The following is a 14,505-nucleotide window of genomic DNA, read 5'->3' as shown; positions in this document are numbered from 1 at the left end:
AATATAACCTCCAAAGAGATATCAAAGTAGCCTTTCTATTTTCTTTAAACTTTTATGCTCTGTTTTAGAATTGATATTGATTTTAATACAGAGGAACAGTAAGTGCTAGGCAATTGAGGTTAAGGGACTTACCCAGGGTCACACAACTAGGAAGTGTCTGAAGAAACACTTGAACCTAGGTCCTCCTCATTCATTCTATTCACTATGCTACCTCACTGCTTTTCAGAGTAACCTTTCTAAAACACATGCTTAATGATATCATTTCTCTCCTCAAAAACCTTCAGTGTTTCCTAGGATAAAATGCAGACATCTCCAGTTGTCCTTTAAAGCCTTTAACATTCTGATTCCAGACTACCTTTCCAGGTTTAATATATATTACTCTCTTTTAAACACTATTCCTACTAAAATCACCTAACTGCAGTTTGAATTCAACACTCCATCTTCCACCTTCATGTATTTGCAGAGGAATATTTCATACCTGGATTACATCCCTTCATTGTCTCTGCCTTTTAGAATATATTTTTAAATTACCTTGTGCCCTTTGAGAGAATTCATATACAACCTACTAGAGAAACCTTTCATAAATCCTTATTGTCACTTATTTATTTATCTTTTTTTTTTAAATTTTCCTATACTCCTCCCCCCTTAGAAGTTCTTTAAGATCAGGAAATATTTTTTTTATTTGTATGTTTTGTTTTTGTGTTCCCAGTGCCTAGACAGCACTCTGTACACAGTAGGAGTGAATTAAATCCTTGTTGGCTAGGATTTGTTCAATTAAATTAAATATGTGGAAATATACAATTAAATAGATAATGTGTAATTAAAAGAATATTTTAATGACATTTACTACTTTAAAGTTCAAAAGGGAGCACACCAATTATAATGGGAGAAGTGCTGGATTTGTAGACAGATAGCCTGTATTCAAATCCCTTCTCTGCCACTATATGTGCGACTTTAAGCAAGTAGCTAAACTATCTGAGCTTCAGATTCCTTATCTATAAAATAAAGGTCCTCTAAGTTCCCTTTAAATTCTATATCTCTGATTTTATGGCATCTAGGTTTGCCCTTAATCTTAAACCAAGCAACTAAGAGTTAAGTGGCTATATTAATAAATACATGCTCAAGCTTTTAGGTATTCATTCCAGAAGAGTTTACTTTCTATAGCTCTTTTTAAATTTATTTTTTATATATTTTCCCTAATTATATGTAAAAATAATTTTAACATTGGATTTTTTTATTTTGAGTTCTAAATTCTCTCCTTGCCTCACTCTCTCCCACTTTTTCCCCTCCCTGACATGATAAGCCATCTGATATAGATTTTACATGTGATTTCATGTACATTTTTCCATATTCGTCATAAAGTGGAAGAGATTTCAAATAAAAAAAGAAAACTGAAATATATTGTGTTTTGGTCTGCAATCATACTCTATCAGTTTTTTTCTCTGGAGGCAGATGGCATTTTTCATCATGAGCCTCTTGGAATCTCATTGCTGAAAATAACTAAGTTATTCACAGTCATTCATCAAAAATATTGCTGTTATTGTGTACAGTATTTTTCTGGTTCTGCTCACTTCACTTTGAGTCAGTTAATGTAAGTCTTTCCAGGGTTTTCCAAAATCATCTTTCTTGTTATTTCTTAGAACACAACAGTATTCCATTATAATCATATACCACAACTTGTTCAACCATTTACCTATTGATGGATAATCTCTCAATTTCCAATTCTTTGCTACCACAAAAATAACTGCATCCCTGAGACATAGGGAAGTATAGAATATGAGTTGTAAAGTCTGTTAGTATAGAACTCTTTCCTCATTGGTGGAGCTCAGTGACCTGCACCTTTATGAGGATGGTCAGGGTAAAGTTGGGAAGAAAAAGAGGGAGGAAAATTTTTCACTGTTTGCTAGTCTCTTCAGGTTCTACAGTCACTTGGACTCTCCTGGCTCCAATTTCAAAAGAATCAGGATGATGACAAGCCCACTTCAAGTTCCCAAAGCAAGAATAAGACACTAGGATGACCCTGAGAAAAGCCAACATGAGAGGAACTAGCAGTCTTCATCATTTCCCTAACCCCAGCTTGCTATGCTAAAGACAAAGGGGAGTTTCTCTGGGGGGAATATGGGACTGTCTCTTGGTTGAGCTGAATTATTTCACTCATAATGGAAAAGCTCCTTCACTCTGTTGTCTTAAATATATTCTCCTATGTATACTTTCTTTGATTTCTGCTTTGCAAACGTTTTGGATAAATGGATTTTTAGTATTTGGTAGGAAGAGAATCAAGCCTTGGATATAAAGTTTGAGCCCTCCTTTTCCCTATTAATGAACAATAATTAGAAGTTTAGCTTGAACCTGAAAATGACATCTCTTGGACTATTAATATTTAAGGGAGAACATAGATTTAATTATAGCCTCGTGCCCCCTTCTCTCTAAGGAAAGCATTGTGGCCAAGCTTCTAATGCCAATCCCTTGCTTCTCCATCTAGAAGGAATTAGTCCAACTTGGAGAAGGGTAGGAGGAGAAGAGGCGAGAGGTTTATTCTGAATCCCTTGGAGATATAGACATGCCCATGCTACATGCAGAGGAACAGCTCCTAGCTACAAATAAATTTAAGAGGCTAGGCAATAAACAGAATGCAACTTTTTTGCATATAAATTCATAACCAAGGACATTTTCTGGAAAAAATTTAATTTTTAGTATACTATTTGTATTTGGTAACATTTTAAATATTAATGTTTCATTAGAAATATATTAAAATATACATATTTTATAAATATAAAAATATTTTCTTCAAATGTGTGATTTCAACTTTTTGATGTTTTCTGATGTCACAGTTCAATTTATTTTGCTTAAAGTCTTGCTAATTTCCACTCCCTCTCCCATAGCATGACTCTAATTTTAAAATGGAAGTTGAAGAGAATTGATGATTCAGTTTACAGAGTTCTGCTTTTCAGCAAAATTATAGTACAGGAATATTTATAACTTTATTGCTGTTAGTAAAGTCATAAGTCAATAGCATTTATAAGCACTTATATATGGTGCCAGGTACTATAATAAATGTGGTGATACAATGAAAGGTAAAACCACAGAGAGTCCCTTCCCTCCAGGAGCTCACATTCTATTGGGAGAAAAATATGCTATCATAAATCCAAGATATATACAAAGTAAATAAAAAGAAATATCAGAGAAAAAGCATTGGGGGGGGGGAATATGGGAAGATCCAGAAAAGTATCTTGTAGAAGATAGGATCTGATTGATTCTTTAAAGAAGCCTAGAAACCAGGAGGCAAAGGTGAGAAGGGAAAGGGTTCCAAGTATGGAAGACAGCCAATGAAAAAGGCAAAGAGATAGAATGCTATGTGCAAAGACTAGCAAGAAGTCTAATCATGGAAAAGAATAATGTGTAAGAATCCTAGAAAGATAAGAAAGGGTTATTAATGTCAAATAAGATTTTATGTTTGATCCTGGAGGTGATAGGGGGCTACTAGATTTTACTGAGTAGGAAGTAATAATGGTCAGACTTGTCCTTTAGGAAAATCACTTTCAGAGTTGAGTGGTGGGGTGGATAGACAAGAGAAGTAAGAGGCTTAAGGCAAGGAGACCAGCCAGAAGGTTATTACAATATTCCAGGTAGGAGGTGAAAAGGCTTACAATGGGTTAGTTGCAGTGACATTGGAAGGGTAAGTAGAAGAGGAGTGGTGTGAAGGTAGTGACAGGTTATGTAGAGTAAATGTAAGGAAAGAATCAAGGATGACATAAAGGTTACAGGTGACTGTGAGGAAAAAGCAGGACAAAGTTCACCAGTCTCATCTTTTAACCGAGTCTTGCTAAATAAAGCTCTAGCAGTTATTTGCATGGACCAAAGGTGTGACTGGAGTTGGAAGAAATTTCTCACCCTGCTCAAGGAGTAGACTGAAATCATGAAGTGGCAAAAAAAAAAAAAAAGAAAAAGAAAAAGAAAAAGAAAAAGAAAAGAAAAGGCAGTGGAAAAAAAGCAGTAGAAAAGTTAAACATGTACTCAAAGCGGGGACAAAATTTAAAGAGTAAGAAATTAGGCAGAATAAAGCCAATTCAAAAGGCAGATTTAATGCCTGATATCTACATTCCTTAATGCCTCCTCTTTTTATGGATGGCTATCTAGCTCAAATAGAACAGATGCCACTGAACTGTACATAAGGATCCCTGTGTGGATCCTGGTCTACATTACATGCAGACGAGATAACCGCTGGGACTACAATCAAAAAGTTCAGGGTCCTCTTTCCATGAAAGGAAAAATTAGGCTGAATAGCCCTGAAATTAAGCAGACCCCAGCAGATGGCAACAGAAGAGACCCAGAAGAAGAGAATTTAGAAACCACACTGACGGACGGTAGTACATCAGAGAAATACAAACAGTAAAGAATCTCAACAGTTCGCAGCAGCCCACTGACATCACCAGACCAGCAGATGACATCAGTAGTTCATTGGAGAAGCAAGCAATAATAACTGCAGCAAAAAGGGATTCAAAAGAGAACTTAGACCTAGGAGTTAGAGTCGCCCTGGTTAGGTATACCCTCTAACCTTGTACATGCCTCCTCCCAAGGGCATCCTTGTCATGTGTTTTTCTGTACATGTTGCCTCTTCAACCTGGAGTTTTTTCATCTTTGCTGTAGTGCCTCCTTATGTTTGTGACATAAGAAAAAAGGAATTTTCCTCATCTTTTATTTTTGCTATGCAATTGAATTAAGTGGCATTTTCTCTGGGAAATTTTCTGGTTGATTTTATAAGAGAAATATTGGTGAGAGCTTGTGAGCTGTGACCTTGAGTGGATTTTGATCTAAAGTGCACCTTGGAATAGCCTTCAGAGATATCCTTCAGAGAATCCACAACTAAGTAGACCTGGTATACATAAGAAACTTATCCATTTCATGAAGTAACATTCATCCGAATCCATTTTAAAACATAGGAATTATTGAGTGAGCTGCTCTAAGAAAATTTCAGGCAGAAGATGCAAACCAAAGACTGCTTAAAACTTACCACCTGTGGTATATACGGTATACTTTACAGTGGCAATTATTTCATTTTTTTCTGATGTGTCACACTGGAATGCTACTGGGTGAGTTTCCCGGTGTGCTTCAAAGATAGCTGAGTCATTGGGAAGAATGAGTGCTTGCTATTAAAAAAAAGTCAGAAAAAATGGAACATTTTTATGTATGCTTGGAAGAGAGAACAATTTTAGTCAACTTGAGAATGACCATTTTCTTTGGTTATTCTACCCAAATAAGATTTAATAAGGTTTCTTTTTGAAATAGTGTACTTTTTTTAAATGAAGTTATTTTATTGTGATAATAGCTAAGGGAGTGAACTAGCACAGACTCTGGCTTATTTGTCTATTTTTCTAAATGGCAACAAAGAAAACATCTGATTATTATAAAATTGCATTTATTATTCTTTTTTTTAAAAAAAACAACTTTTGTAGAGAAAGTTGTTCTACAGTCATTAGACCTGGTACCAAATGAACTGTTATACTATGAAGTGCCAAATTATAGGATCTATTACTCACCTGGCCTGGAACAAGCATTTTCCATGTATACTTGAATCGTTTCACTGGTGGTATATAAATACAAGAAAGTTTTGCAGTAGAACTGTTTTCTGACATTGGTCTATTCCCTAAGGGAAGAAAATTTTAATTAATACATAAAAATATCCTAAAGTTTCTGTGATCATAAATTGCTACATAAAATATTCAAGAACTTTTGATAAACTTATATATCCATGTATATGTATCTATAGCAAAAGTTATAGTTAGATAGATAGATAGATAGATAGATAGATATAAAACAGAGGTACCCAACCTTCTATTGGAAAAAACTAACTTCTTTTCATTTCCCTAAAGTTCTGAGATCATCAGGCATCAATGGCTAGAGATGAGATTCATATGCCCATTACAATGCATCTAAGATTGGTGAGGAAAAAGTCTTATTATTGGCTCTACTCTGAGAATTGTAGCAAATTTTGGATACTAAAGTATAGGGACAGCAACTGGCTTAATGTTACAAGGAAAGACTTTAATGTATATTAATAGATTCCAAAATGACTGGCTGAGGATCACTACTATACACTGAATCAGGGAGGTAGAACAATATGGTACAGAACACATTTCAGTATAAGGTGAAGCCATCAAAGGCTTCGAAACTCTCTACCGAAGTATCAAGACCTCCTCATTATAAGGGAACCTGACCTAAAAGGCCATTTTATAAGAAGACTTCTTTGTGAAACAGAGTACTTTTTAAAAATGAAGTTATTGCATTCTGACAATAGAATTGTTGTACCCTGGACTTTAAGGATAAGGAGATGACAATTAAATATTGTATTATTTAGAAAATCTTTAATATTACAAATACATCTGAGCTCCTGAAACAAGACCAAAAAAATAGAGCTAACTGAATTTACAGGCTAGTCTAAATTAAAAATGACATCTTAAATATCACTACAATTTAACTTCTATTCCATGAGATGATATCTTTTTCAGATTTTCTGTTTTTATTATGATTTTAGCAAAATGAATATTTGTATATTAAAAGAACTTAAAGAAGACTGTATATGAATCTGAATAAGGAGTTGTGCATGAGTATGTATATATGTATGTGTACACATTCATGTATACACATATACAAATATATTTGTTGTTGTTGTTGTTCAGTCATTTTCATTTTTTTCCAACTCTTTATGACTCCATTTGAGATTTTCTAGTCAAATACTAGGGTGGTTTACCATTTCCTTTTCCAGCTCATTTGACAGATAAAGAAACTGGGGTAAGCAGAGTTAAGTGATTTGCCCAGACCCACACAGCTAATAAGTGTCTAAGGCCAGATTTGAACTCAGGAGATACGTCTCCCCGATTCCAGGCCCACTACTCTCTCCGCTGTGCCACTTATCTACCCACATGTACGTGTGTGTGTGTGTGTGTGTGTGTATGCAGATATATGTATATAGAGAGAGAGTAGTGTCAGATTTTTTATTCTTGTGCTGAAAGATCACTGCAGATAATAACTGAAGCCAAGAAATTAAAAGATGGCAGGAAAAGTATGGCAAATCTGGACAACACCACTAAAAAGCATCACCTTGCCAACAAAGGTTTGTAGAATCAAAGTCATGGTTTTTCTGGTAGTAGGGTATGACTATGAGAGTTGGACTATAGGGAAGGCTGAGTGATACAGAATTGACATTTCAATGCTTTGGAATTGTGGTGCTGGAGAAGATTTTTAAGAGTTTCTTGGACAGCAAGGAGATCAAATCAGTCAATGCTTAAAGAAATCAATTCAGACTCTTCTTTGTAAGGACAAATACTGAAGTCAAAGCTTAAATACTTTGGCCATATGAGAAGACAGGACGCTTTGGAAAAGACTGATGTTGGGAAAGATTGAGGGCAAAAGAAGAAGGGAATGGCAGAGGATGCAATGGATAGGTAGTGTCATGGAAGCAACAAACATAAGCTTGGACAGATTTGGGAGATAGTGGAGGATAGAATAGCCTGGCATGCTATGGTCAATGAAGTCACAAAGAGTCAGACATGACTGAACAACAACAAAATGGAAAGAAAGATTGAGAGTGTGATATGATATATATGTAAATGTGTGTATATATATAAATACAGATAGATAGATAGATATAGGTAGATAGAAAAATATACTTATATATGTATAAATACAAAGCATTCCTTTACCCAAGGAATTAATCTGTGGTTAAATGCTAAGTAGAAGACTTCCATTCTGTTTTCCTAGAATAAATGCTTTCACTTGGCTTTGCTCAAATACTGAATCTTACTTACATCCACAGTCTACTGGTCCTCTGCATTCTTCCACTCGAACAATACACTTTGATTCCCCTCCAGGACATCCACTTGTTAATAAAACTTCCCTAATTCCAATGCCTTTGGTAGAAGGAAAACAAACACATAAATCGCCAGTAAAATTTTAAGAATCATCTTAGAGTTTCCTTCTTTTATATCTATCTATTCTTTCCAAAGTCTAATTTTCTGGTCTTCTGATATTTATGTTTATTCACAAAGCTTGCAACTTCTGCTTTAGGCTACCAATGTTGAATTAATCTATAAGCACCTCCTTTCACATGCAGCAAATGACTTAATTTGCATACAGGAAAGCACAATATTCTGGGAGATATAATATATTCCTTAAAGTCATGTTTTGACTGTCAAATATGTGAATCCTTTAATATTTTCCAAACTCTTTGACTTTCTTAAATCAACTCAATACTTTAGAAAGGGAGCATATGGGTTTATGCAGCTTAGCCTCTCATCATTCAGAATGCAATATGCTGATGACCTTACAATGTAGTCACAGGATGAAGAAAATTATACTGAAAACTTATCATCTTCCCATTTGGCCTTTTAGCATTAAAGGAAGTCCTAATCCTCAAGTTAATAATGTGAAAGACAAGAAGAGAAAGATTGAAGGTGACATTTAGAGGACTCCTAGATCACGGAAGAAGAAAGAGAACTAATATTTTTGATGAGAAGTAGAAAGGTATAGTTATAGCATGACTTCATTTGAATGACTAAAATTATCTTCTAGAGAGAATCAACTCAAGATAAAATTTATAAATATGCTTTAAATAGGCATGTTATTTATTTTTGCCAGGCTGTATATACTTAATTGAGACTGAATGTATAGGCATTTATAAATGATGGAAAACCAAATGAGAACTAATTTGTAATTTCAAATAGGACCAACTGCCTTGCTTTCAGACTTCTTGGATTTCTCCATCGTGTCCTCATGCTCCAGGAAACTCATCATTGGGAAATCTCATTAACCTGCCAGACTGAATTAGCTTTGTACTGACATCTCATCACTGCTCTCTGCCCTTCTGGTTGAACCCTCTAACTAGAGGACAAAACCATAAGCTCCAAAAACTCCAATCAATGAAGGAAGTGAGCACTGTCTTCTCCCTATTTATCACCACTTGCATTGCCTTTGGACTTCTCTGTGTTTCTCCATCATACTCTTGAATAGGGTACCTTCTCCCAACTCTCTCAACTCTTACCCCTACTTTGGAACTTCCTTTTTATGCTCTCTTCCTCCATTAGATTGAAAACTCTTTAAGGATAGGGATCTATTTTTTAAATTTCTGTTCCCAGTGCTTAGTGAAGTTATATGCCCAGAACATGATAGGTGCTTAATAATATTTACGGACTGTTGATTAACAGAAAAAATGCTAATCATTCTAGGGAGATAAGAATTCTCAACTGAAAGAATATTAATATTATTTAATATTACTGAAATACTGCTGCAAAGCCAAATAAGTGGAATTAATGTGTTTCCACTTTTATTTTCACGTGGCAATCACTATACTATGTGATCTTGATATTAGTCCCTATCAGAAGTCCAAGAATGGATGGTTTGTGAGCCTTTAGAAAAGGAAATGATAATAATCATGACAAGCTACCATGTGAACTATGCTGTTTCAAATGTATAAAACACTTGGAACAGTTGGAAGTTGTTTATAACTAACCCAGGGAGAATAGTGGTGAAGGGTGGAGAGGTGAGAATACATTTTCAAGGGGAAAGAGCCTTTCTAGAATTATCAAAAACCCTTGGGACATTCCTAACTTTTGCTAATTAACAGAAAAAATAAAACTGGCCCAAAGAAACCTGGGATAGAATATTTAGGTTCTTAAAAGACATAGACAAGAATCTGAAATAGTGGTTTATCACTTTTCCTGATTGAAAGCAAGAAATTTTAAAAAGAAAGGAAAATATGGGAAGTGACTATCTGGTCCATGTCAGAGGATAGAATTTGACCTTTTGGATTGTGGCACAAGATACAGAAATAATTATACTTGACCAGGGATAGATTACATCCAATAAGAGCAAGTTAGAATAGATTTTTCTCTCTAGTCTGAATGATCTGATTAAGAGTCCTTTAAGAATAAAAGGTGAGGGAGTGCCTAGACACAGCTACTAAGCAATAGAGAGAATCAGGTATGACATAAGAAAAATAATACTAAGGATGCTCAGAAATTCACAGAAGACAAGAATAATGAAGAGGGGGTGGAAATAATATTTTTAGTCTCAGATATCTATATAACAATGCCAAAATTGTGGATAATAAACAAAATGTATTAGATGCTTTAACTCAAAATAAAATGACCCAATGATATCCCTGAAACTTGGTCAGATGACATTCAGGAATAAAATGTAGACTAATAAAGTACATAGTCAATACCATAAGAATTCATTGTGTCTAGTATAATGCACTGTTAGACACTGAAAAGAAAAAAATAAATTCAATATTTGTCTTCAAAGAGCAATTCTTTGCGAGATAGGATGTAATATACCATGTACCGTACATAAGTAAATACAAAACACATACAATTTTTTATCTTTTATCTTTTGGGAGATATTCTTGGGAGATAGGATGTGATATACCATGTAGAGTACATAAATAAGTAAATACAAAGCACATACAATATAACTTCAAGAGAGGGCAACCCTAGGGAAACAACTTAACCTCTTCAGGTTTTCTTCAGCTTCATGACCTACAAAGTCAGAAAAATATTAGCATCCATCTCCCATATATTTTGAAGATAAAATGATATGATATTTGTAAAGTTATTTTGCAAACCTACAAGCATTATATAAATTCTAGTGTTTATTAGTAATAACTGAGGATATTAAAAAAAGACTGGCAATAAGAAATAGTATTTGAGCTGATCTGTATAAGGAAATAGCAATTCCAATAGACAATGAGGAGGAGGAAGACAATTCTAAGCACTAGTAACAATATGCAATGACACACAGGTAAGATTGTTCTGAATAGAGAACAGCTAGTGCACTACTTGTTTAACTGGACTGAAAATACAAAATAAATATAATAATAATTAATAATAATATAACAATAATAACTTAAATATAAAATATTCATTATTCATATAAAATAAAATTATTTACATACAAAATAAAAAATTTTAAGGGAGGTAAGACAAGGCAGAGCCAAGATAGTGGAGAAAGTATTGCTGATGCACTTGACCTCTAACAAATTACCCTCCAAAAAACTATTATATAATATCTCAAAACAAATTCTGGAGCAGCACAACCCACAAAAAGACAGGGTGAAATAATTTTTCAGGCCAAAACAACTTAGAAGGCCAGAAGAAAAGATTTATTGTGCCAGAATGAAGGTGGAATGCAAAGTAGCACCAAGACAGGCCTAACTGTGGCAATAGGTCTTAGGGGTGAATCAGTAGCAAAGGTTTACCAAGCTCTGAACCAAAGACAGTAAAGGGGTTAGATAACTGTTCAGAAGGAGATTATTGGGGTCCCTTGGCTGACTCTGGATGTAAAATTCTTGTTACATTGCCCACACATAGATCCAGATCACAATCCTGGGTCTGAGCCTCAGGGTGAAGAAGAGTACTAGCACACACCAATGCTTGTGGACACAGGAAAGCAGTGGACCCTAGTCACAGTTCCAAGGGGTAAAAGAATGCTTGTACTCATAGACCAGCGCACAGGCTTGGAGGGTATTAAATAGACTTCTCCTTAGGTTTTTTCATCTTGGAAAAACTGATAGTAGATAGATCTCCACAGCTACTTCTGAAGGCAACTGCTCAAAAAAACCTGAATCTTGGAATAGTGCTCCCTTCATCACAGTTATAGAACCCAACTTTATCAGTTTATTTTAATTAAAAGAAAAGAAAATAGCTGGAAAATGAACAAATAGCAAAAAAAAAAAAAGATAGTCATCATAGAAAGTTATTTTGGTGACAGGAAAGGTGAAAACACAAACTCAGAAGAAGACAACAAAATCAATACTGCTATATCCAAAGCCTCTGTAAAAAATAGGAATTGTTCTCAAACCCAAAAAGAATTAATGAAGGAATGCAAGGAGGGTTTTTTAAATCAAATAGGAGATAGAGAACAAAAACTGGGAAAAGAATGATGCAGGAAAATCATGAAAAAAGAGTCAATAGTTTGGTAAAGGAAGCACAAAAAACTGCTGAAGAAATTAGTACTTTAGAAAACAGAATAGGTCAATTGGTTAAAAAAATACAAAAATTCACTGAAGAAAAGATCTTCTTAAACAGCAAAATTGACAAAATGGGAAAGGATATATAAAAAATGGAGGGAAGAGAAGAATTTCTGAAAAAGCAGAACTGTCCCTATGGATAAAGTGGGACAAAAATTCAAAGAGGGAAATAATTTCTTAAAAAGCAGAATTGGCCAGATGGAAAAAGAGGTACAGAGGCTCACTCAGGAAAATCATGCCTTAGCAAGAGTTAGAAAGAGAAATTCCATTTAAAATCACTCTAGACCAGTAATTCCCAAAGTGGGCACTACCGCCCCCTGGTGGGTGCTGCAGTGATCTAGGGAGGTGGTGATGGCCACAGATGCATTTATCTTTCCTATTAATTGCTAAAATTAATTTCCAGGGGGCTAAGTAATATTTTTTCTGGAAAGGGGGCAGTAGACCAAAAAAGTTTAGGAACCACTGCTCTAGACAATATAAAATATTTAGGAATCTATCTGCCAAAACAGGAATCATATGAACACAACTACAAAACACTTTTCACACAAATTAAAACTAGATCTAAACAATTGGAAAAACATTAATTGTTCCTGGGTAGGGCAAGCTAATATCATAAAAAATGACAATACTACCCAAATTAATCTACTTATTCAGTGCCATACATATCAAACTACCAAAAAAATTTTGTAGAATTAGAAAACATTATAACAAAGCTTGTGTAGAAGAACAAAAGATCAAGAATATCAATGGAAATAAGGAAAAAATGTGAAGGATGGAGGTCTAGCAGTACCAGATCTTAAACGGTACTGTAAAGCAGTGGTCATCAAAACAATATAGAGACAGAAGGGTGGATCAATGGAATAGACTAGGAGTAAATGACCTCAGTAAGCCAGTGTTTGATAAACCCAAAGACCCAGCTTTCAGGACAAGAACTCACTATTTGACAAAAACTGCTAGGAAAACTGGAAAACAGTATGGGAAAATTAGGTTTAGATCAACATCTTACACCCTACACCAAGATAAATTCAAAATGGGTAAATGACTTAAATATAACAAGTGAAATCATAAATAAATTAGGTGAGTATAGAATAGTATACCTGTCATATCTGTGGGAGAGGAAGGAATTTAAGACCAAGCAAAAGAGAGAGAATATTGCAAAATGTAAAATGAATGACTTTGGTTATATCAAATTAAAAAGGTTGTGTACAAACAAAACCAATGCAACCAAAATTAGAAGGAAAGCAAAAAACTGGGAGAACATTTTTATAACAAAACTCTGACAAAGGTTTAATTTCCCATATATATAACTAAGTCAAATTTATAAAAAATCAAGCCATTCCCCAATCGACAAATGGTCAAGGGACATGAATAGGCAGTTTTCACATGATGAAATAAAAACTATCAATAAGCATATGAAAAAGTGTTCTAAATCCCTCCTATTTAAAGAAATGCAAATGAAAACAACTCTGACGTACCACCTTACACCTAGCAGATTGGCCAATATGGCAGCAAAAGAAAGTCATAAATGTTTGAGGGGATGTGGCATAATTGGAACATTAATACACTGCTGATGGAGTTGTGAACTGGTCCAACCATTATGGAGAGCAATTTGGAATTATGTGCAAAGGGCTCTAAAAGAATGCCTGCCCTTTGACCCAGCCATAACACTGTTGGGTTTGTAACCCAAAGAGATAATAAGGAAAAAACTTTTACAAAAATATGTATAGCCATGTTCTTTGTGGTTGCAAAAAACTGGAAATTGAGGGGGTGTCCCTTGATTAGGGAATGGCTAAAGAAACTGTGGTATCTGTTGGTGATGGAATACTATTGTGCTGAAAGGAGTAATAAACTGGAAGAATTCCATGTAAACTGGAGTGACCTCCAGGAATTGATGCACAGCAAAAGGAGCAGAAGCAGGAGAACATTGTACACAGAGACTGATAAATTATGGCACAATCGAATGTAATGAACTTTTCTACTAGCAGCAATTCAATGATTGAGGACAATTCAGAGGAACTTGTGAGAAAGAATGCTATCCACATCCAGAGAAAGAATTGTGGGAATGGAAATGCATTAGAAAAATATGTAATCAATCACATAATGTGGTAGAGACAGCTTGGGGTTTTGATTTTAAGGATCTCACTACTTCAGATATGAATAATACAGAAATAGGTTTTGAACAATGATACATGTATAACACAGTGGAACTGCTTGTCAGATTTGGGAGAGGGGAGGAAAGAGTAGGGGTGGGAGAAGGGTCATGAATCATAACCATGGGAAAATATTCTAAATAAAAAAATTTTTAAAAAAAGAAAGACAAAAAAAGAAAGAAAAAAGAAAATCATGCCTTAAAAATGAGAATGAGGTAAGTGGAAGCTTATAACTCCACAAAACATCAAGAAACAATCAAACCAAATCAAAAGAATAAAAAATAGAATGAAATGTGAACTGTCTTATTGGAAAAACAATTGACTTAGAAAATA

The 14,505-nt window shown here is 34.6% G+C and overlaps 1 protein-coding gene across 1 annotated transcript in view; it reads right to left on the bottom strand.

Moving 5' to 3' along the window:
* Positions 1 to 14,505, bottom strand: part of SPACA1 (sperm acrosome associated 1) — a 55,863-nt gene that overhangs the window by 19,822 nt on the left and 21,536 nt on the right. The window contains exons 2-4 of the mRNA XM_044675386.1: positions 7,806 to 7,907; positions 5,538 to 5,644; positions 5,012 to 5,147 (exon numbers count right to left, since the gene is read on the bottom strand). Of these exons, the coding sequence (XP_044531321.1) occupies positions 5,012 to 5,147; positions 5,538 to 5,644; positions 7,806 to 7,907 (345 nt within the window). The remainder of the gene's footprint in view (positions 1 to 5,011; positions 5,148 to 5,537; positions 5,645 to 7,805; positions 7,908 to 14,505) is intronic.

This window comes from Gracilinanus agilis, chromosome 4, assembly GCF_016433145.1.
Source record: "Gracilinanus agilis isolate LMUSP501 chromosome 4, AgileGrace, whole genome shotgun sequence".
Lineage (NCBI taxonomy): Eukaryota > Metazoa > Chordata > Mammalia > Didelphimorphia > Didelphidae > Gracilinanus > Gracilinanus agilis.
The sequence above is the reverse complement of the archived record's forward strand: the minus strand, read 5'-3'. Positions and strand labels throughout refer to the sequence as shown.